The sequence below is a fragment of the Dipodomys spectabilis genome, unplaced genomic scaffold (assembly GCF_019054845.1).
Source record: "Dipodomys spectabilis isolate Male_0828 unplaced genomic scaffold, ASM1905484v1 ptg000019l, whole genome shotgun sequence".
Lineage (NCBI taxonomy): Eukaryota > Metazoa > Chordata > Mammalia > Rodentia > Heteromyidae > Dipodomys > Dipodomys spectabilis.
The window spans coordinates 13,924,196-13,948,320 of NW_024870696.1; the positions used below are offsets into that span (position 1 = coordinate 13,924,196).

The 24,125-nt window shown below is 41.5% G+C and overlaps 1 protein-coding gene across 2 annotated transcripts in view; it reads left to right on the forward strand.

Annotated features, from left to right (window-relative positions):
* Stx6 (syntaxin 6) overlaps positions 1-24,125 on the forward strand; it is a 50,741-nt gene that overhangs the window by 18,697 nt on the left and 7,919 nt on the right. For both annotated transcript variants that reach the window (XM_042674401.1, XM_042674402.1), the window contains exons 4-7: positions 5,391-5,453; positions 8,528-8,653; positions 9,833-9,939; positions 14,999-15,093. In XM_042674401.1, the coding sequence (XP_042530335.1) occupies positions 5,391-5,453; positions 8,528-8,653; positions 9,833-9,939; positions 14,999-15,093 (391 nt within the window). The remainder of the gene's footprint in view (positions 1-5,390; positions 5,454-8,527; positions 8,654-9,832; positions 9,940-14,998; positions 15,094-24,125) is intronic.

Here is a 24,125-nt window from a genome sequence, read left to right on the forward strand (position 1 = left end):
GCACTCTCCATAGTTTTTATTAAGCAAGATCTTAAGATCTGAGATTGGAGAATAGCATTAAAATCTTTGTTGTAATTTTTTGAGTCATTTTCCTATCAGTACAATCAGGGCGTGCTAGACAATCAGGCTACTCTGGAGCTACATCTGCAGGCCACCTTTATATTTTCTTTTATTCTGATATGGGATCTTGAACTCAGGGATTTGCCACTTGAGCAAGTGCTCTAGCTCTGCTTTTTGCTGGTTATTTTGGAGATGGTGTATTGAGTTTTCTGCCTAGGTTAGCTTTAAACTGTCATCCTCTAGGTCTCAGCCTCCTGAGTAGCTAGGATTATATGCGTGGAACATTTTGAAGTTGTGATCTTACTGTTTTTCAATTACATGTCTTAAAATTTTTTTAAGTAAAAATAATTTATACTTACTATTTTAAAAAATGCTAATAATTGTGTTTGAAAGATATCCCTCCATTCTGTAATTTGCTCCCTAGATATAATCGTCAGTATTTTTCTAATCATTTTGTGGACATTGAAATAACATCAATTCTTAAAAAAAGAAGTGACATGATATTCTGTAATTTTTTTTTCTGTGAAAATGCAGATGGTAAATTGTGTGGGAGGCTGAGATAGGAGGAGGCTGAGCTTCAGGCCATTCTTGGCTATGTAGTGAGGCCCCATCTCAAAAATAAAAATTGTACTTTGGACACTGTCTTATATCTATGCATATATGTGTATATATATGCCACACTGTCTAGTAGAAAGATATGTGAACCATTGTGTTTTGTAAAATTTTCTGGTATCCACATTAAAAAAAATAGAAATAAGTGAATCAAATATAGATTATTGAGCCTAATATATCCAGACGATTATCTGAACATGCAGACAACATAATAAATATTTATGAGAAGCTAAATCTTGTTTTGGCCTTTTGTACTGAGAATTCTAGGAGCCAGGTGCCATGGCTCACATCTAGCTACTAAGGGGGCTGAGGTCTGAGGATCGCAGTTCAAAGCCAGCCCAGGCAAGAAAGTCCTTGAGACTCTTATCTCCAATTAACCACCAGAAAACCAGAAATGGCACTGTGGCTCAGAGTGACAGAACATTAATTAGCCTTGTGCAAAAGAGCTCAGCACCTATGCCTAGTTTAAGCCCCACAACCAATAAATAAATAAATAAAATTCTAGGGCTGGAGATGTGGCTCAAGTAGTATAATACTAGCCTAGCAAACACGAAAGTCCTGATTTCAAACACTAGCATTCAGGGGAAAAAAAACCAAAAATGAATTTAAAGTCTGAGTATTTTACATTTAAGTGCATCTCAATTCAGATGTGAATTTTTCACTGGAAATATTTGACTTATATTTAGAATTCATAAAACAACTGAAAAAGTAAACTTATAAACTCAGTTTTCTCAGCTACACTTGAAAATTTTTCTAGTAAGTGAACATGTTTCAGTTAATTAAAATAAATGGATTCAGTTCCTTGATTGTACTGACCCTGTTCTAAGTGCTCAGTAGCTATAGTTGGTTGTTGTGTCTGTTCCTGGGTCTGACAGCTTTAAATGGTCCTTTGTTATAATTGTATACTTCCATATGATGGTAATATTGACTTGCCCGGTTACTGTGTTGTTGACTGCTGTTAATCACACTTCATATACTATCTCTTAATTGCCACAGTGCTTCTGTGATATATTACCCAAATGTGTAGAAGTAGTAGAGAAATGGGGTAATTTTGTCCGTCTTAACACTGATATTAAAAAAACGTTGTGAAGTCTTGAACCCAGATCTTTTACGTGAAAGAGTATATGACTGACCCTGATGGCTTCTGTAGTCTGGCTTTGCTATGATTTAGTTATTGACCTAGCAGTCAAAAACTGTACTTTAGGTACCAGTGGCTCATGGCTATAATCCTGATTTAGGAGGCTGAAATATGAGTTTAGAGTTTATTATCTCCAATTAACCAGCAGAAATCTTGAGTGTAGCCCAAGTGTTAAGAGTGCCAGACAGGAGCAAAAAAGCCAACCAAGAGTGCAATCCCCTGTACCATAAATAAATAATAAATAAATATTTAATTAAAAAAATCTAGGGGCTGGGAAGGTGGCTTAGTGGTGGAGTGCTTGCCTTGCATGCCTGAGGCCCTGGGTTTGATTCCTGAGCACCACATAAGCAAAAAGAAAAAATCCGGAAGTGTCGCTGTGGCTCAAGTGGTAGAATGCTAGCCTTGAGCTGAAGAGCTGAAGGACAGTGCCCAGGCCCAGAGTTCAGGCCCCACGACCTGACCGCCCCCCCCCCCCCCCCCAAAAAAAAATCTAGCTTATACTTTGAGTATAATCTAGATTTTTCTAAGTATCCAATTAGAATACTTGTTTTAAATATTGATTAATTTCAGAGTATATTATAAAAGGATTTATTTTTATAAATAGAACATCAGATTATATATATATATATATATATATATATAAATATAATCTGATATATATATATATATATATATATATTTATTTATTTATTTTGGTCATGGGGCTTGAACTCTGGGCCTGGGAGCTGTCCCTGCATTCTTCAGCTCAAGGGTAGGGCTCTATTGCTTGAGCCAGAGCACCACTTCTAGTTTTCTTGCGGTTTATTGGAGATAAGAGGCTCACGGAATTTTCCTGTCTGGGCTGGCTTTGAACCGTGATCCTCAGATCTCAGCCTCCTGAGTAGCTAGGTTACAGGTGTGAGCCACCGGTGCCCGGCAGATTATATATATTTTGTTTTGTTTGTTTTTTGGCACTACTAGAACTCAGGGCTTATGCTTGGCAAGCAGGCCCTTCTTGATCCATTCCTCCTACTCTTTTTCATTCTGGTTAGTTTTGACATTGGGTTTTGCTTTGTCCAGGTCACCTTGGACTATGATCCTTCTGTTTTTGTTTCCTGAAGTAGCTGGGATAACAGGCATGTATCACTTGTAGCTTTTTTTCTCCTGAGGAGGAGTCTCACAATTTTTGTTTATTTTCTGTGCTGGCCTCAAGTCTCATTCCTCTTGATCTTCACTTCCTGAGTAACCAGGTATGAGCCACCAGCACTGACTAGACTCTATATTTATTAATATTTTCACCAAGTCTATCTTCCCTGGTCTGATAGGAAAAATCTCTGTTAGTTCTACTTTTGCAAAATTTATTTTTGAAGATTTAGTCCATTTACCATCTAATTATTATTTGGAAGCATTAGTATTAAAAAATTTTTTTATTGAAGTATAACAATACATAAAAATTCATGTATCCTAAATACACAGCTTCAATAATTTATTAACTGGATACACTCACCTGAGCAACTCCCAGAAGCATCATAGGGCATGACCAGATGCCACCCCTATCCCCAGGCCTCTCTGAGCTCCATTTCAGTCATTACTTTTGCCCTCACCATCCAACTTCCAACCACAAAAACACATTCTGCTTATGATGTTTGAAGGCTAAGATACTAATTTTTTCTGTATACTTTTGAAAGTAGCATGCTTATTGTTTTGTGGCTTATTTATTTATTTATTTATTTTCTGTCATGAGGCTTGAACTCTGGCCTGGGCACTGTCCCTCAGCTCTTCAGCTCAAGGCTACTGCTCTACCACTTGATCCTCAGATCTCAGCCTCCTGAGTAGCTAGGATTACAGGCGTGAGCCACTGGCGCCTAGCATGGTTTTATTTTTTAGAAAGATTTATGAAATGCATCAAGTGCATTTAAAAGCATATAGTAGGGAACTTTTCAGATATGGTGCTATGTAGTTATTGGTAGATATTAACTAAGTAAAGTTTATGGAATATTGAAATGTTTATCTTAAACTCTAATAGATAAATAACAGTGGCAGTCCATAGATATGGTGGCTACAGCCATATTGAGGTTTCTAGATTTGTGTAAATGAGAGGTTCTCAAGTTTTTAAGACATACAAAAAGGATTTGTTAAAGTGCATCATAAAAAGTTGGACCTAGGCTCGGTGCCCACAGCTAACATCTGTCATCCTAACACTCAGGAAGCTGAGATATAAGGATTGTGGTTCAACACCAGGGCAGGAAAGTTCATGAGATTCTTTTTTTTTGGGGGGGGGGGGTCCGGTTGTGGGGCCTGAACTCTGGGCCTGAGCACTGTCCCTCAGCTCTTCAGCTCAAGGCTAGTGCCCTACCACTTGAGCCACAGCGCCACTTCTGGCTTTTTTTCTTTTTGCTTATGTGGTGCTGAGGAATCAAACCCAGGGCCTCAGGCATGCAAGGCAAGCACTCTACCACTGAGCCACCTTCCCAGCCCGAGATTCTTATTTCTAACCACCAAAAAGTCAGAAGTAGAGCTGTGGCTCAAGTGGTATAGTGCTAATTTTGAGCATGGTCAAAGTGACACACACACACACTTGTAGATGTGTGAGTAAGGCCTACACACACACACACACACACACACACACACACACACACACACACACACAGTCACTCGTAGATGTGTGATTAAGACCTAGAAAGTGCTTTTTTGTTGTTAGTTGTGGGGCTTGAACTCTGGGCCTGGGGCACTGTCCCTGAACTCTTCAGCTCAAGGCAAGTGCTCTATCACTTGAGCCACAGTGCCACTACCATTTTCTGGTGGTTAATTGGAGATAAGAGTCTCACAGATGTCCCTGCCCAGGCTGGCTTTGAAATAATGATCTCCAGATCTCAGCCTCTTGAGTAGCTAAGATGACAGGCGTAAGCCACCAGTGCCTGGCTGAAAGTGGCATTTTTAACAGCCCCTCAGGTGTCTGACCCAGAAAATCATCATGTGGGCTCTAAGGGGACTGGTGCTACACAGTATCATTCACTGCTGTGTGCCTGGCATATAATAGATACAGGAAGTTTTTGCTGACTGAGTGATTGAATACTTTAAAGTTGAAGCAGGGTGGTTACTATTCAGATTTACTGCACAAGGAATTATAAAAGCCACCATACTTTCTGACTTTGTATTCACTTGTCATGGGTCTTGGAGGGAGTTTCTTGCCAACAAAATGGTGCAAAGTACCTTGACACCTTGTGTTTTTTTTTTTTTTTTTTTTTCAGAAAACAAAATTGTATTGGAATTAGCATGTACTTTAAATCATTTTCTAGTATATCAGGTTGTGATTAAATATAAGAAGCTAAATAGCTAATAGAAAGTGTTTGCTAAATATATATGGAAGAAAAAACTATGGAATAAAACATTTTGAACTCAAAAAAAAAGTGTTTGCTTCAGATTAAGTAATAGATCTATTTGTTCCTATACAACTATTCTTGATACCTCTAGAAATTATTTTTGTTTAAAAGAAGAAAATAACAAATTATGAATATTTTGCTATTGTATGGAATATTAGCCATGATTTTCTTTTATGGATATTTTAAATTTATTTTCTGGTCTTCTGTTTGTCTGTTAGGACATGAAGGATCAGATGTCAACTTCATCTGTGCAGGCATTAACTGAAAGGAAAAATAGACAGGTGAGGAAACATCAGTATCTGTCAAACCAATCTCCCTTCCTTTCTCCCTCCTTCCCTTCCTTCTTTTCTCTTTCTCTCTTTTGCTTTCTTTTTCTCTCTTTCTATTTCTCCCTCCTCCCTCTTTCTTTCTGTCTTTCTTTCTGGCTCTTTCTTTCCTTTCTGTTCTTTTTTTTTGGTCGGTCGTGGGGCTTGAACTCTGGGCTTGAGCGCTGTCCCTCAGCTCTTCAGCTCAAGGTGAGCTCTCTACCACTTGAACCACAGCACCACTTCCTCTTTTCTACTTTCTTTCTGCTGTCTGTCTTTCTGTCTGTCTGTCTGTCTGTCTTTATTTCTGTCTGTCTCAGTATTTCTATGTCCCAGGCTGGTCTTGAAGTGGTCATATTCCTGCCTCAGCTTTGATTTTGGGCATGCACTACATGTCAGGCCCAGAATATAAGTATCTGTCCAAGAAAATACATAGATATTTGGAATTTTTAAATGCTGACCATTTTGCTGGGTCATGAGACCCAGGGCCTGGACACTGTCCTTTGGGCTTTTATTTTTCTTCTTTTGGTCATGGGGCTTGAACTCAGGGCCTGGACACTGTCCCTGAGTGATTTTGTTCAAGGCTAGTGCTCTACTACTTTAACTGAAGCTCCACTTGCAGTTTTTGAGTGGTCAATTGGAGGTAACAGTCTTCTTCTATCTCTTTTGCATTTATTTATTTATGTATTTATTTATTTAACAGTGCAGCTAGGAAAAGCCATTGGCTAGCTTATCCTCTGTGGCCGTAACTGGCTGCTTTGGAGTTTCTTTGTTCACATTTGACAGCTGAAGCAGTTGTGAAAGTGAGGTACCTGGTAACATTTGTCCTCTGCTACTAATAATATGGATGCTTTATTCTCTAGGTAGTGTAATTAAGGTAACAAAGAAAATAAGTATATACATTGTCTTTCTAAGTTGAGCTTAGAATCTCATTTTAGGCCATGAAGGAAATATCATAGAGCCTCAAGTCTTCAAGGGTTCTCTAGATACTCTAGTAGGCAAAGTTGCCTTAGTGCCAGGTCCCAGGTGCTGTTAGTCTGGCACTCAGTATCCTCTCTCCCATTGTGACAGATTCTTGGAGTCAGACTGATAACTTCTAAGCAATTTCACTGTAAAATCTAGGTGATTCTAAAAGCATAACTGATGCACGTCCCCCGTAAGTGTACACCCTGGCCGATATGGGAGCACATAGACTGAAGGAGCCCCATTTTCTGCCAGCAGCCTAACTCTACCTTCATTTTGGCCCTGAAGAAAGTATCACGAGGTCCGTATGTTCTCCATGAAGTCCTTAAGAGTTTGGAATCAGAATGAGCAGGTTCTTTTCACAAACCAAGGCTGAATCAGGGCAGAGCCATCCTGTTTTTCCCAAGAGATAGTCCCATCCAGCCTTTTGACAGGGCTGGGCACTGGGGAACTTCTGGGCACCAGTGGCTCACGCCTGTAATCCTCGCTACATAGAAGGCTGAGATCTGAGGATTATGGTGCAGAACCAGCCCGAGCAGGAAAGTCTGTGAAACTTACCTCCAATGAACCACCAGAAAACCGGAAGTGATGCTGTGCTCAAAGTGGTAGAGCAGTAGCCTTGAAAAAGTGCAAGGACAGTGCCCAGGCCCTGAGTTCAAGCCCCATGACCAACTGAGCAAAAAAGAACTTCTGAGAACTGAATGTATGAGGAACTCTCCTGATAATAACCTAAGAACTTGATACTCTGCATCCTGAGCTTTCTACTCCTAGCTCCTGGAATCTGGACAATAGATGGGAGTTCACCTCTAAAAAGTCATGTCAGTGTCAGTATGGAAGAGGGGAATGGAGCTGTTGATGCATTCTTCAGACAGAGACCAACTAAGTTGGTCAGGCTTTTAAATGTACCAGGGATAAATATGCTTGGGCTGGGCATGGTGGCTCATACCTGTCCTCCCAGCTCTGGGGAGAGCGTAGATAGGAGGATTGCAGTCCAAGGCCAGGCTTGGGCAAAAACACAAAACCCCATTAGAAAAATGACTAAAGCTAAAAAGGGTAGGGACTGTGGCTCATGTGGTAGAGTATCTTCCTGGCAAATGTGAGGCTCTGAGTTCAAACGCCAGTACTGCCAACAACAACGTATGCATTATCCTGCCCATGTAATTGTAACCCCTCTGTACAGTATGTTCTCAAATAAAATTAAATTAAATTAAAAAAAATAGTAAAATAATAATAATAAAAAAAAAAAAGGAAAGCTGTGCCTTTATCTTGTGGAATTTTGGGCAAACTGTTCAAGGAAAGAGTCTCGGTCACCAGTATCTTCTCAATCTTGTCTTGGTACAGTACTGCCATGAGCAGTCATTTGGCCAGTTAGGTGGGAGGGATCCTGCTTCAGATGATTTGCCACCACTGAGCTTTCACATGCCTATCTGCCTCTTATATGGGAAGATACTCAAAAACCTGACATTTGTGGCTAGACATTTCTGAGTTTATGTTTAGGAACCCGGCTCTGGCCTCTGGGAGCCCTGGTGGAGATCGGGATTTCAAGGCTGGCCCAATTTTCAGATCAGGCTTTAATAGTCATACCTGACTGGGATAGCAGACCTATATTAACTCTCTGGGAAGCCTGTAGCCTTCCCTTTTTCCTTTTGCTGAGGGGCTATTAATTAACATTGCCATTCTGGGAACATTCCTGCCCTCTCCAGAACTTCAAAACTTTGATGGATCTTCTTTCAGTAAGACTCCAGATTGGTTTGACTAGGCCCTTGGGTCCCTGGTGTATGTCCAAGGCTTCTAGGAAGAGCTGTTCTAAGGAGTGTGTACTTTTTAAATTGTAAAGTGATAAACAGGTCAATGTTGGTTAGTATAAACATTCATTAGCATTTTAAGAGGACAAAGCCATTTGTGGTGTCCATTGGGAGGGCTTGGGAAAGGCCCTTCCTGGCATTCCTTAAGTTGGATCATCCAGGGTACCAACCTACACTGCCACATAACCTGGTCAGGTTATGAGAAGTGTGAGCACAGTTTGTATCAGTTCAGAGATTATACCTGCCTGTTGCCCCTGTCTCTGGTTGACCCTTCTCACACAGGCCCTGCTGGGAGACAGTAGCAACCAGAACTGGAGCACTGGAACGACACATCAGTATGGGCACCTTGATCGTGAACTGCAGCTAGCCAATTCCCATTTCATCGAGGAGCAACAAGCGCAGCAGCAGGTACCCTGAGAATAGCTGGCCAAAGATGGGAGGTGGGGTGGGGTACTTCCCCCCATTCCTTCTCCAGCCATGGGGTTCATTGCCTAATGACAGTGGGTTAGATCAGAGCTTATGCTTTAGTTGATTTTGTATGATTACATACATGAAAAGTTTTTAAATCTTTAGAAAAAATACACATTTGATTATAACAATCTCAGGGAAAGCAGAACAGACATCAAAAGTGACAGGTAAGGGTAAGAATCATTTTTAAAATGCAAACTCTCTTTCTCCAACCTCTTATTTGTATGCCCTGATTTTTTTTCAACATAGATACTCTCAGAAAGATTGAGTCCTTGTTTAGTTTGTTGAAAATCGTTAATTTGGTCAGTTATATAAAAATATGATGGCTTTGTAGAGGTTGAGGGGTAGAAGGAAGTGAAGGTATTATGTGCTGCTGTTTTTAATGTGAAATCATATTAGTAAAAGGAAGCTAATGATCATCTGAGGATTTGAAGTCAGCTGCTTGTTAAAACTCCTTAGATACTGTGCTTTATGTATATATACATGTTATCTGTTCTTTTGTTCTAGTTCCAGAAACGTGTCTGCTATTAACCAAGCAAAAAAAATTTTTATAGAAAATCAATGAGATGCAACACAATGAAAAATAAACATTTATTTGCTAGTAGTTGTCGCTGAGGTAATTTATTACCACAGGGCCCCCTGGGTTGTCCTTCAAGAAGAAGAAAAAGACCCTGTGTGTATAATTTTCCCATACAACCAGAAATTTGCCAGGCTCTCCTGCGTTTAAGCTGTGGTGCTGTTTATGGACTGAGACCTTGACCTTGGCAGTGGGCTTCCTCTTCCCAAACATCCCCTTGACTCCGGTCAGCTGTATGTGTGCTTTCAGCCATTGTGTGTTCCTTCATTGGCCCTCAGCCAACCAGAGTAAATCTCTCTTGGTGGTTTCAAGCCCTGCTGACTGTTCACAAGTTGGATCAGCAGGAGATATCAGTAGCTTGACAATCCAGCCATTTGAGCAGTGTGTTCTCAGAGGCAACGGTCTGGTCCTTTGATTTCTGGGCTTTGCTTTTGAATGTGAATTGTCCCAAGCTGGCAAAGAAACTAGCAGCTGCTAGAGTGCTGGGCTTGGAACCAGGTAAGATGGATTTTAATTGCTTATTTCCGTTTCTCTGGCACCAGTTGATTGTGGAACAGCAGGATGAGCAGTTGGAGCTGGTCTCTGGCAGCATTGGGGTGCTGAAGAACATGTCCCAGCGCATCGGAGGGGAGCTGGAGGGACAGGCAGTGTGAGTATTGAGATGCCCTTCTTTCTGTAGTACATCTGAGGGGAAAAAGCACCCTAAGACCCCTGAAATTCTTAGTAGTTACATGGCTAGTAAAACTCAAATTTTATGTGTAGCTGCAGTTTTTATTCTGATACACAGACCAGCCTCCTCAAAGGAGCAAATGTATTGAATAAAATTCACAACAGGATTTAGGCAAAGTTAATACCTCCTAGAACAGAGAGCAACTCTTCTAAGACAATAGTTGAAGCATAATTAAGAATGAGAATGTGCTGAGTGCTAGTGGCTCATATCTATAATCCTAGCTATTCAAGAAGATAAGATCTGAAGATTGTGGTTTGAAGCCAGCCCAGGCAGGAAAGTCCATGAGATTCTTCCTTCCAATTAACCACCAGAAAAGCCAGGAGAGCTATGGCTTAAGTAGTAGAATGCTAGCCTTGAGTGAAAAAGCTAAGGGACAGTGCCCAGGTCCTGAGTTCAAGCTCCCTTGCTGGATCATACAATTTTTGCTCTAAAGAAAATGGGCAGCCATTGAACCTGAGAAGTTCATGCTAGGAGCTGCCTTAACTGAATTATCCTGTAACTCCTGCTGCATTCAACAGAACTCTGCTTTTTTCTTCAATTATATCTTTATGAAAAAGCTTAGAAATTTTAAAATTTATCTTTCCTTATGCTCTGAAGTATGATAGCAAAAGTTGTTTGTGTGTGTGTGTGTGTGTGTGTGTGTGTGTGTATGTGTGTTTAATTTGGTTGCTGGGATTGAAGCCTCAATTCAAGATTTTCAACCTGTTCTTGGCTTATTTGCTCATGGCTGGTGCTCTACCACCTGAGTCATACTTCCTGTCTAGCATTTTACTTTTTAGAGTTGGGGTTCATAAATTTTCTTCCTGGACTGGCTTGGAATCATGATCCTTCAAGTCTCAGCCTTCTGAGCTGCTAGGGTTACAGGTACCTGGATATAAAGGCAGCATTCTTTTTTTTTTTTTTTTTTTTTGGTCAGTTGTGGGTCTTGAACTCTGGGCCTGGGTGTTGTCCCTCAGCTCAAGGCTCAAGGCTCTACCACTTGAGCCACAGCACCACTCCCAGTTTTCTAGTGGTAATTGGAGATAAGAATCTCACAGACTTTCTTGCCTGGTCTGGCTTTGAACTGTGATCCTCAGATCTCAGCCTCCTAAGTACCTAGGCTCACAGGTATGAGCCACTGGCGCCCAACTAAAGACAGTATTCTTTTTTTTTTTTTTGGTCTGGTCGTGGGGCCTGAACTCGGCCTGGGCGCTGTCCCTCAGCTCTTCAGCTCAAGGCTAGCGCTCTACCACTTGAGCCACAGCATCACTTCCAGCTTTTTTTTTCTTTTTCGCTTATGTGGTGCTGAGGAATTGAACCCAGGGCCTCATGCATACAAGGCAAGCACTCTACCACTGAGTCACCTTCCCAGCCCCAAGGCAGTATTCTTAAATGCTGCCGTACAATATTCTTTTACAGTTTTTTTTTTTCCTGGAAAAAAATATGATGGTATTGTTCAGAAACTCCCCTACCCAATCTTAGATTCAATGTTAGACACTCATTTATTATAAATTCTTACTGGATATGTGTTCTATATCAGTTCTGGGGATATAGAACTAGAATAGACAGTGTCCACCATTCATAGAATTCACCACTTAGTGGGTAGAGCAGACATTATAGAAATGAAACATGATAGTGAAGCTGAAGACTACTGTAGATGGTAGAAGAAATGCTGCTGCCTGGAGAGTTCTGACTTAGCCCAGGTTCCCTGAGAAAGGGAAGTTTAACTGACACCTGCAGGAAGTATAGGAGCTAGCCAGGAAAGTGAGAGCCAGTATTTGTATGAGGACATACATGATCATGGGATGGATACCAGGAGGGAGAAAGATTACCAGTGAAGACCTAAAAGTACAGACGTGCACAGAGCAGAAAAGCTCATGTGTCCAGCATGGGAGCCAAGGGTCAGGCAGAAGTCCGAGTAAGGAGATGGAGAACAGACTGGAAAGGCCTCGTCGGTATGGGTAAGGAAGCAAGACTTTTTCTTCCAGGTGTGATGAGAGATCAGGAAAAGGTGGTATTTGGGGTGATGGCATGATCAGATGTTGGAAAGGTCCATCTGGCTGGTTTGAGATTGTGTACTAGAGTAGAGTTAGGCAAAGATACCAGGTAGGAAGCTATCTTAGCAGACATGCAGGCTTAATTTCTGTCTAAAATGAGTTATCCTAAAGTTTCATGTTGAGATAAGCTTGATAGACTCTAAGTGAAGCAACCAGATCATAGAGAAAGGATAAAAGACTTGCAGTTAACAATGGTGAATTGAGCTTGGTGCAGTGACTTACGTCTATAATTCTAGCTGCTTGGAAGCTAGAAGACAGAGGATCACAGTTCGAGGCCAGCCTAAGTGAAAAGTTCATAAGACTCCATCTCAACCAATAAAAGCTAGGTGAGGAAGTATGTACCTGTCATCCTAGCTATGTGGGAAGTGTAAATAGGCCAGGCTGGGTGTAAACTTAGTACCCTACCAAAAAATAAAACAAAATGGGCTGGGATATGACTCAGTAGTCTGCCTAGCCAAGAATAAGGCCCTGAACTCAAACAATTGATGTTTTTGGCAGTCCTGACTGCCAAAAAAGAAAAGAAAAGAAAAGGATGAATTGAGCACAATACCCTTATCTCTACTCCCTTTAAAACCTAAAGGAATTTTTTTTTTAAGACATAAAATCTATGGGACAAAGATCATGGAATAAGAAACAATAGTATTAACATCTTAGATTCTAGAAAGCAGGTAGATGACTGATGATGGACTGATTGTAGACAGGCCAGAGAAAGCTGAATTTTGAGCCAGCAGTGGAGACAGCCAAGAAACCCTGCTTTACACCACGAGTGCCCTCACCTGTGGACAGACCTTCTGTTCTCTTAAAGTCAATGCTAAACATTGGTCTAGTCTATACCAGAGGGAAATGGGACGGATGCAGAGGTGGGAATTGGCGCTACATTAGTTGGTTAAATGTAGATAAAAGTTTGGGTCCTGAGTCGCAAGTGGTACTTTTAAAAATAGAGCAAGTACCAAAAGAAGATTTCGTATAAGTAAGAGCACATGCTCTAGGGAACAGAAAATAGCTATGGTTTTTCATGAAAAGCCTTGTAGACAATTTGTTAAACTGGATGTACATGTAAAAAGGAAAGGAAAAAATATGAGTGTTGGATCACGCTGACCAGTGTAATTGCCACTAGTCATATAGGGCTGTGGAGCAATGGAGTGTGTGGCCAATCTGAGCTAGGGTGTGCCTGGGGAGTAAAATGCACATGGAGGCTGGGTGCCTGCCAGTGGCTCACTCCTGTAATCCTAGCTGTTCAGAGGGTGAGATCTGAAGATCACTAGTTCAAAGCCAATCTGGGCAGGGAATTCTCTAACACTCTTTTCTCCAGTTAGTCAACAAAAGCCTGAAGAGGACTGTGTGGTTCAAGTGGTAGAATACTAGACTAACACTGAGTAAAAAATCTGATGGACAGTACCCAGGCCCTGAGCTCAAGCCCCAGGACTAGCACACACACAGACACACAGAATTTTGATGTGATAAAAGGTTAAAGGATAGCTTATTAATAATTTTTATATTTACATTGAAGTATTTTTGATATATTGAACTTAGTAAAATAATATTAACCTTAATTTTCACCTTTTGTTTTAAATGCACTTGCTAGAAAATATAAAGTGGTCTATGTGTGCATCGTCTTGTTGTTGTTCAGTGCTAAAGTAGAATGGGCTTGGGAGCTTGGTTATAATGTGGGTGTCCTTGGCTAAGGTTGAGTGACATGCCTGTTTTGTCCTCAGTAAGAAAAGTCATACCCAGCACACAAAGGTAGCTCTTGTTCCTAGTGTTTGGCCCTGCCTGTGGAGGCCTGCCAGCTGCAGGCCTAAAACGCTGCCAGGATCTCAGATGAACTAAAGATATTTTAATTTGAAAACTCAGGTAAGGAACAAAGATCTATTTATGTAGTTGTCAGAGTGGAGTTTATTTAATAATTGGAGGGCCCAGATCCTGTGAGGCTGTCACGTGTCCTTTGTGGGCACACATCAAGACCAGCAGTTTTTAGATGACAGTGACACTATCAGAATGAATAAGGCCATTGTTTGTAGTAAGACCCTGGTACTAATTGGTGTGTTAATTCTAGCTTCAAAGTAATCACGTACTACTGAAAAGTGGAAAAGTCTGGAATGTTCAGTGATTTATGAAGCCAGCACTGCTGGAATACTAGTACAGTATTTTGGTGTTTTCTTTCCCAGCTGTGTACTAGGCAGCAAACACTGGAAGGTGCCTGAGGCGGAGCTCAAAGAAACACTGCTCCTCTGAGATGAGGAGGCGGCGCGCACGCACACACACACACACACACACACACACACACACACACACACACACACACACACACACACACACACACACACACACACACACACACACACACACACACACACACACACACACGAATGGTAGCATTCAGGCTTTTCTATCTAGGATAAACCTAGTTATTGAATCTGTTAAAATTGATAGATTGCTTTTCTCACAAAGCTTACCCCATGAAGGGAGTTGAGCTGGTAGGATTACCCCACTTTACAGATGAGTAGGGTGCTTTGTTCAAGGAAGCAAGTGGCAAAGCCAGTCTGTCTGTCTTCAGCACTCACTTTCCACTGAGTTGGTTGTATTGTCTGCAGTCCTAAAACCTAGGAAGCTCTATAACCTGAGTAATATTGTTAATTTGCAGCAAGCTGATGTAGTAAAACTACTAGAACTGACTGCAGCTTGATTCTTCATATTTCCCTGCAGGAATACAAATAGGTTTGATATTTGATTACCCAAGGCCCTGCTTGGATGTTAATGATTAGCATGCATAACTTTAAAAAAATATCCAGAATTTCAAAACCAAAAACATATCTTGTCTTAAGGAGTTTGGTTAAGTGTTACTTCTTTTATGTTTGCTAAAATGGAGGCCTAGATCCTGATTGAATCTCATGTCCAGGCTCTGCTTACCACCTCCCTTCCCTGTCTGCTTCTCTCTCTAGCATGCTGGACGATTTCTCTCATGAGTTGGAGAGTACTCAGTCCCGGCTGGACAATGTGATGAAGAAACTTGCAAAAGTGTCTCACATGACTAGTGGTATGTATGTTAACTCTCGAGAATTCATACTTAGTTCTGAAACGCTGTGGGGTCTTTGCCTGTGGGATGTTTATTTGAGCTGTGTCAAGATTAGAGAGTAGAAGACTGGTGTGTAGATGCCTGAACTTCTGCTTGTAGCCTTCACTTGGAAAAAGGGTCTGTGTTCCCACCATATTTGGTAGTTTTTCTTCCAGTGGAGCAACTTTCTTTGTGATCACAGCATCCCTTTTTACTTTTTTCTTTCCTGTTTCCTTGCCAAAATAGCTTATTTAAAGCAATAATTAAGAAGCTAATTGCTTTTTTTCCTGAACTTTAATTGATTGATAGAAAAATACCTACTGCTTCAGAATAAGATGGCCTTATAGATTTAATTTAAATTGTTTTATTTAAATCGATAGTGAAATGTCTTAGCAAATTTGTAGTAGACACTTTTTAGATTACTGTATGGGAAGGTATGGTTCTATTGACTCCTCTCCCTCTGGCTGGTTGCTTCACAGAAGTCAGCCAAGGTTCAATTCTTATTTCTCTGAATGTACCAAAACACCCTATGATTTTTGTCATTTTCCAACCATAAGAATGTTAAGAATTTTGGTTACAATTACATTGTTACTATTACATGGAAAGTAATTTGTGTGTGTGTGTGTGTGTGTGTGTATGTATATATGTATGTGTGTGTGTGCCAATCCTGGGGCTTGGGCACTGTCCCTGAGCTTTTGTGTTTAAGGCTAGCACTCTACCACTTGAACCAGCTTTTTGCTGGTTGATTAGAGATAAAAGTCTCATGAACTTTTCTTGCTCGTTGGATCGATCCTCAGATCTTAGTCTTCTGAGTAATTAAGATCACGGGAGTGAGCCATCAAAACCCAGCATTTTTGAAATTTAAAATATATTTCTTCTTGCTGGGCATCATTGATTCAAGCCTATAATCCCAGCTACTCAGGAGGCTGAGATCTGAGGATGACTGCCAGCCAGGACAGATAAATTTGAGAAACTTTATTTTTGTTGTCGTTGGTAGTGATCTTGGGCCTTGAACTCTGGGCCTGGGTGCTGTCCCTGAGCTCTTCAGCTCAAGGCGAGCACTCTACCACTTGAGCCACTTCCAGTTTTCTGGTGGTTAATTGGAGATAAGGGTCTCACAGACTTTCCTGCTGAGGCTAGCTTTGAACCTCGATCCTCAGATCTCAGCCTCCTGAGTAGCGAGGGTTTCAGGCATGAGCCACTGGCACCTGGCTTAAGAAACTTTTAATTCACAAAAAGCTGGAAGTGGAAGTGTAGCTCAAGTGGTAGAATGCCAGCCTGGAGCAGAAAAAAATCTAAGAGATAGTGCCCAAGCCCAGTACCCACACCAAAAAACAAAGCAAAACAAAAATAAGAACAACAAAAAACCCAACCCTAATATAATAGCTCCTCTTCGTCTATGAGATAATAGGAGTGTTCTCCTCCCATTTAGAGTTCCCGTTTCTTGACCCTCATTCTTCTGTTGGGTTCTTACCATTAGGTGTACATAACATGCAAGATTTAAATACAATTGCACATTTATTTTCCAGCAGTTTAACTCCTAGCCGACTTCCCTACAGTTCTTTGGGGCTAGATGGGCTGGAGGTGTAGCTCAGTGGTAGGGCATGGCTAGCTGGGTAAGCTCTGGGTTCACATGCTGAGGAAAAACCACATCAATTCCTACCTTGAGAGGCATTGACCAGTGTATTAGCACTTCATAAATGTGTTAAAAATATTGTAAAGCAACAGATGGCCTGACCAGCCAGACAAAGGATCTATCATATCCAAAACCTAGGGAAGCTTATACCTAGAGCTAGTTCCTTCTTTGCAGGGCAGATACTCTTTTTTTTTAGCTGGCTCTTCCTTGCCTGAAGCTGTGGCAGTTTGGGATACAGACACCAGTTTAGCTCATCTTTCACACGCTTGCAGCAAGTTTTGCTAGGTCTTCTCTCTGCTTCTGTGTGTTCTTTCTCTTTCACCCCAATCCCTGTACTTTAAAAAGAAATGTTTTAATGGAGTATTGTTTGTGTAACCATGTTAAACACCAGGCCTCTCACTAGAGTCTGTATCAGTCATGAAGTTAAGTATCTACTTCAGCACCAGTTCTGTTGGAGAAGAGAAAGTGAACAAAGATGCACTGTCTTTGTTTGCCAGCATTTGAGTCTGAATACTTAGGAAGGTTACTTGCATTGTGATAAGTACCTTCATGTGTGTGAGTAGCACTGAGGCTTGTATTCTATTTTCTCCTAAAGGAAGCTTGGAGAGCAAAGTACTACATTTGTATACGAGAAACAGCCAGGAAACAGCAGTTAGCCTGAAAGGCCCAGCATTTGGGATAAGTCCCTATGTTTTCATTTTGTAACTAAAGGAATAATGCTTAGTGGCCTCTTCCTGTTGGCAGTATCTGTCTCAATCTGTTGACCAGGCTACTACTGTCATCTCTGTTCTACTTCTTAATTTAAAAAAAAATTTTAAAAATTAAGCCAGGCGCTGGTGGCTCACACCTGTAATCCTAGCTACTCAGGAGGCTGAGATCTGAGGATCATTGTTCAAAGCCAGCCCAGGCAAAGAAAGTCTGTGAGACTCTTATCTCCAATAAATCACTAGAGAACTGGAAGTGGCGCTGTGGCTCAAGCGGTAGAGCGCTTGCCTTGAGCTAAAGAGCTGAGGGACAGCGCCCAAGCCCAGAGTTCAAGCCCCATGACTGACAAAAAAAAAATTAAAAATTAATATCTTTTAAGTAGTTACACAAAGAAGATGCCATTCAACAAAGTAGTACATGAATACAATGACTCTTGCTCAGTGTCACCCCTTTTATCATTCCCCCCTTTCCTCCCAACCCTACCCCCTTCCCTTGATTTTGCTCTGTTTTTCTTTGGTCTTCAGAGGAGTTGACATTTCATAAGTCAGATAATGAGCACATTTCTTTTTGGATAATGTCACTCCCTCCTTTCTTTCCTCAGTTTTCTTAATTTTGTAGGATATGCATTGAATTTTATGACTGCATTTTCTCTTTTCATGCTCCTCCCTATCATTTGATGAAGTTCACTGCTTTGTAGTCAGCCCTGTACTTACAGGAAGGCTGTGCAAACACCAGAGTTTGAAGCAGTAATGAACACACATCACAGCGGCCAAGTGACAGGACCCCTCTCTCTCCTCCCTTGCCCTCGGCTGGCTGCTTCACTAGAAAAATCAATAAAGACTTGACTTCTGGGAATAACCTAGGAGACACTATTTTTTTTATTAATTTACTTTATAGAGGTGATGTACAGAGGGATCATATGAGTCAGGTAAAGAGCGTATTTCTTTTCATACAGTCTCTTCTGTTCCCTCAGTTCCTCCCAGTCCCTCCTTTCTGTTTCTACCCACAAAGTTGCATAGTTCTCTTTCGTCCTGTCCGGTAGCTCCACTGCTGCACTTGTTCACCCTTTGCCTTTAAGTTCTGCACCCTTCCCCCAACTCTTCCGATCACGTACACTTGAATACACCACGCATAAGATGAAGAAGACAGCATCATCAAAAACTAAAAGCTAAAGAAAAGAAAGAAAAAAGAGCCTCATGTTTCCATATCTTGGAGTTCATTTCAGTGTGTCTTTGTTAATATAAATATGAGGAGGCACTTAGGCATTGCACCTTTGTGTTTCTTTCCTGAGAGTATTCTCTTTTGGAAGAGACTAATTGGATCATTTTTCTAAGAAATATTGTTTTGAGGGCTGCAGATACATTTTTAAAGTCCTCTTTTCACCATTCTGTGGTTCATCTTTTCTTCTTAGGGAAGAAAAATATTTTGAGAGAGAGAGAACAAGGGGAGACGGGAGGAAGGGAGGGGGGGAGGGGAGAGAGAGAGAGATGACTTGCAGTTCTTTCAGTGTCCCTCTCTTTTCCCGTAACTCCTGAGGTTAGAAAGGTGGTTTAAGCCTGGGAATGTAGCATGTGCTTGCCATGCAACAGGCCCTGGGTTCTATCCCTGGCACCAAAACAAAATTAATTAAACAAAAAAACACCTGTTTAAAACGTTTCACAAAAGCCTTGTGGTTAGTACTCATTTCTTCTGTGCTGGATACTTTACAGGAAGTGCTGGGGAGAAACCTGCTAAAGTACCCCGAGGCTGCCTCGTTCATGCCTCGCAGAAGCAGCTTACTACTTCCGAGGAAAATGGCTTTCAAAGACCATGCCGGGCTGTGCTCAATTGTGCAACAGTCGTTTCCACTTGTTGAGAACCCCTCCTGATGCAGTTGGCTGAAGAGAAATGGGGTAGTAGTAGATTTGTAGAGGCTGTCAAAAAGCCTAAAAGTAGAAATCTTGTCAGTAGTGGAAATCACTCTTGAGAACGGTGGGATGTGCAGAAATTCTGGAGGGGAGCAGGGTCAGGTTAGGGGCATAGGAAGTTTGTGTAAGGTTGGGGGAGAGAGAGGAGGAAGTAATTACCTTCTCTGTCTTTGCCCGGAAGAATATGAACTAATTATTTTAATGAGTGGTTGTTGTTTTTTTAAATTGGTTCCAGTCCTGGATCTTGAACTAAGTGCCAGGGCACTGTCACTGAGCTTTTGTGTGCAAGGCTAGTGCTCTACCACTTGAGCCACAACTCTGCTTCTGGCTTTTTGGTGGTTAATTGCAGATAAGCATCTCATTGACTTTCCTGTCCAGGCTAGCTTTTAACTGCAGTCCTCAAATCTCAGCCTCCTGTATAGCTAGGATTATAGGTGTGAGCCATTGGTGCCTGATCAACTGGCCAGCCAGCCCCCGGCCAGCCTTCCTGTCTACCTGCCTTCCCTCTCAACTCCCCCACCCCTTCCTTCCTTCCTTCCTTCCTTCCTTCCTTCCTTCCTTCCTTCCTTCCTTCCTTCCTTCCTTCCTTCCTTCCTTTTCTTTCTCTCCCTCCCTTTCTTGGTCCCTCCCTCTACCCCCTCCCCCCATCCCTTCCTCTACCCCCTCCCCCCATCCCTCCCTCCCCACCCCTCTGCTCCCTTCCCCTCCCCTTTACTCTTTCACTCACTTTCTCTTCCTCCCTCCCTTCCTCCCTCCCCCCTTTCTCTCTCTTTCTTTCTTAACTTTGTTTATTTTAGAGCCATTTTAGATTCGCAGCAAAACTGAGGAGAAAGCACAAGACTTCCTATATAACCCCTTTCTTCATTGTCACCCCTGCTTGCCTCCTCCTGTTAACATCTAACACTGCACGCAGTTAAAGTCTATACTTTAGGGTTCATTCTGTAAGCTTTAACAAAAACAAATATGATTATGTCTTTTATCATACTATAATGCAGAATAGTTTTAGGGTCCTAAGAATATTTTCTCTCTCTCTCTCTCTGTCTCTCTCTCTCTGTCTCTCTAATTTAGTCAGTCATGGGTCTTGAACTCTGGGCCAGGGTGCTGTCTCTGAGCTCTTCAGCTCAAGGCAAGTACTCTACCACTTGAGCCACAGCACCACTTCTGGTTTTCTGGTAGTTAGAGTTAAGAGTCTCATGGCCTTTCTTGCTCAGGCTAGCTTTGAACCATGATCCTTAGATCTCAGCCTCCTGAGTAGCTAGAATTACAGGTATGAGCCACTGGCGCCCGGCTCTTTTTCTCTTAACTTAATTTTTTGGATTGACATACATTATTTGCATGTATTCATGAAGCACAGAGTGATGTTTTGATTCACCTTGCCTGGCGATCAACTGGCGGTAATTAGCATATTCAGTACCTTAAAGGTTTACTTTTTTTTATGGTGAGTACATTCAGAATCTTCTGACTAATTTGACCTATGTCAAATTAGTTTTTTTAAATTATATTCACCCCAATGTAGCCTAAAACAGCACAATTTAATTCTTGGCTTCAAACTACCATTGTCCCTGTTGATCTACCTCTTCCCTCTTCCTATCTTTTCTCGCTCCCTTCTTTCTCCCTACTTCCTCTTCTTCCCTACCTCCTTCCCTCCAGTCACTAGTAAACACGGTTCTTTGCTCAGCTTTTCTGAAATCAGCTTTTAAAAACTCCACATATGAGGAGATCATGTGGTGGTTACCTTTCTGTGCCTGACTTGACAGCATGTCCTGTCATTGATGCTGTTGAAAATAACAGGATTTCCTGTTTTTATGGCTGAATAGTAATCCACCATGCACATATGCAACGTTTTCTTTGTATTTCAGTTGGTGGCGATTTAAACTTAGTCCGTATCTTATTTGTTGTGAACAATGCCACAATGAGCATGGGAATATGTTGTCTTTTCACTATGTTGATTTCATTTCCCTTTCTACCCAGAAGTGAGATTACTGGGTTATAGGAGCTATGTTTCATTCTTTTCAAAACCTCAGTTATTTTGCATAGTGGCTTCATTGATTTATATTCTCGAAAGTGTAACATGTTTCTGTTTCATTCTCACCAGCATTTGTTCTTGTTTATCTTTTTGATCATAGCCATTCTTATTGTGGTAGGGTGGGACAACAGGGGACCGATCACCCCATTTCATTGTGAGGTTGGGTTTTTTTTTGTCTTTTGTCTTTTTTAATTATAGCTTTAATTTGCATTTCTGTTCATCCCTCCACCTTCGTAAGCCCTGGCAACCACTGATCCAACCACGTTACTCTTTCTGTAGTTTTGTCTTTTCCAATATTCATATAGTTGGAATCATAGAATGTGGAGTCTTTTCAAATTGGCTTATCTCAATGGTGCATGTGAGTTACCTCCAAACTTTCTCTTGGCTTGATAGCTCATTTCTCTTTTAGTACTGAATAATATTCCATTATCTGAATATACCATAGTTTATAGTTATTTTCCCTTATCTATGAGTTCTAAGACCTTTAATGGGATAGGACCAAACCCTACATATTCTGCAACTTTTTTTTTTCTTTTGCCAGTCTTGGGGCTTGAACTCAGGGCCTGCATTATTCCTGGGCTTCTTTTTGCTCAAGGCTACCACTCTACCACTTGAGTCAAACAGCGTCACTTCCCGGTTTTTCTGTTTATGTGATGCTGAGGAATCAAACCCAGGGCTTCATGCATACTGCGTAAGCACTGTACCACTAAGCCGCATTCCCAGCCCACGGTCTGCAATTTTTAGAGTGCACGTATACCTCTCATAAAGTCCAATTTATTAGTTACAGTGAAAGATTAACAACAGCCTAATAGAACAATAAAGTAGAACAACTGTAACTGTATTCAGCAGTGAAAGTTATACGAATGCAGTCTCTCAAAATATTCCTTAAAACATATTCCTATACTGTTTGCCATTTTTCTTATGATTGTGTAAGGTAATACAGGGGCTGCGTGAGAAGATGAAGTGAGGTAGATGACATCAGCATAGTGAAGTATGACTTACCTCCTGTGCAAGGGCACTTGAACATAAATGTTGTGATACCCTTGATCTGATAACCAGAGTAGCCCTTAAGCGGCTTGGGGTGATGAGCACATACAGGCTGGATACAGGGGATAAAGCAGTGATTCACATTCTAGGCTGGATGGAGTAGGATGGTGGGTTTATTTGTGGAATTTTCTGCTTAGCATTTTCAGACCCCAGTGAACTTTAGCTATCTGAAACTGTGGAGGAATGGAGAGGAAAGCCATGGAAGGGTAGGACTGCTCTATTTATCCATTCACCCACCAGAGGACACCTTGATCAAGTTTGGCAGTTAGGAACAAAGCTGCTAAGTAAAAGGGAACATGACTGCTTGATGGTTATGGCTAGAATACATTTAGTTTTGTAAGAAAGCACTGAATTTTTTTCCTCAGGTGGCTATACCAGTTTGCATTTCCACCAGGATTCCTGTCACTGTACATCTTTTACTAGACGTTAGCATCTGATCAGTATTTTTGTCTTTAGCTATTCTATTTACTAAAGGCTGGCACTCTACCACTTGAACTATACCTCCACTTCCTTAAGACATGTGATGTGGAACTTTTTTTTTTGTATGTCTTCTTGACATCTGTTTACCTTTAATGAGGTAGGTGTCTGTTAGGTCTTTTGCCCATTTTAAAATCAGATTGTTTTATTACTGTTGAATTTTTGAAGTTCTTTGTACGTTTTAGATAATAGTCATTTATCAGATATATCTTTTGCAAATATTTTATCCCACTATGTGGCTTGTCGTGTGTGTGTGTGTGTGTGTGTGTGTGTGTGTGCGTGTGTGCGTGCATGCGCGCGCGCGCACGCATGTGTGCGTGCGCGTGTGTGAAGCTGTGGTACCAGTTGCTACTTTTGTGAAGTGTTTTTGGTGATATCTTAACAGTCCTCACTAACACCCATGACAAGATGGTCAGAACATGGCAAGGGTGGTTATTTCCCATCTCCCAGGTTAGGCTCAGATAGACCCATAAACCCAGATACTTACACAGTAGTAAAATAGTTTCCTTGGAAGGCTGATCTTGTTAGGAGCAGAATGCCCTGGCATAGACTTGTCTATACTGAGCCTCCAGCAGTTCACCAATTACCAAGTAGGTTTCTCTACCCCAGCACTGGTTCTGAAAGGTGGGGGTTGCTAGGGTATGGGGGTGTTCCATTCTTACGGTGTGAGCTTTGTGTTCCGTAGTTGTTTTCTCCATTATTCACCACAGCAGTCCCTCCTGTGGCCTTCCTTCTTTGATGGGTCTAAGAGGACTTCGTTGAATTTTCAATTTACTTAGCTTATTGTTGGTGATCTAATCATAAAGTTACTAGATGAGGTTCTGGTGTGCCTGAGGCAGCCAGAGGAGCACATTGCTGTAGTTTGGAGGCCATCTCTTGGCTAGTTGAAAGAATTTGATAATCCATGACATTTATTAAGTCCACGTTTTGCTTTACGGAGAATTTTACTAGCTGTTTTCTTATGCCAAACCTTCTTACAGTATGGCAGAAAAGGTATGATGGGGCTGGGCGCCAGTGGCTCACACCTGTAATCCTAGCTATTCAGGAGGCTGAGATCCAAGGATCACGGTTCAAAGCCAGCCCAGGCAGGAAAGTCCGTGAGACTCTTATCTACAGTAAACCACTAGAAAACCGAAGTGGCGCTGTGGCTCAAGCGGTAGGGCGCTCGCCTTTAGCTGAAGAGCACAGGGACAGCACTCAGGCCCAGAGTTCAAGC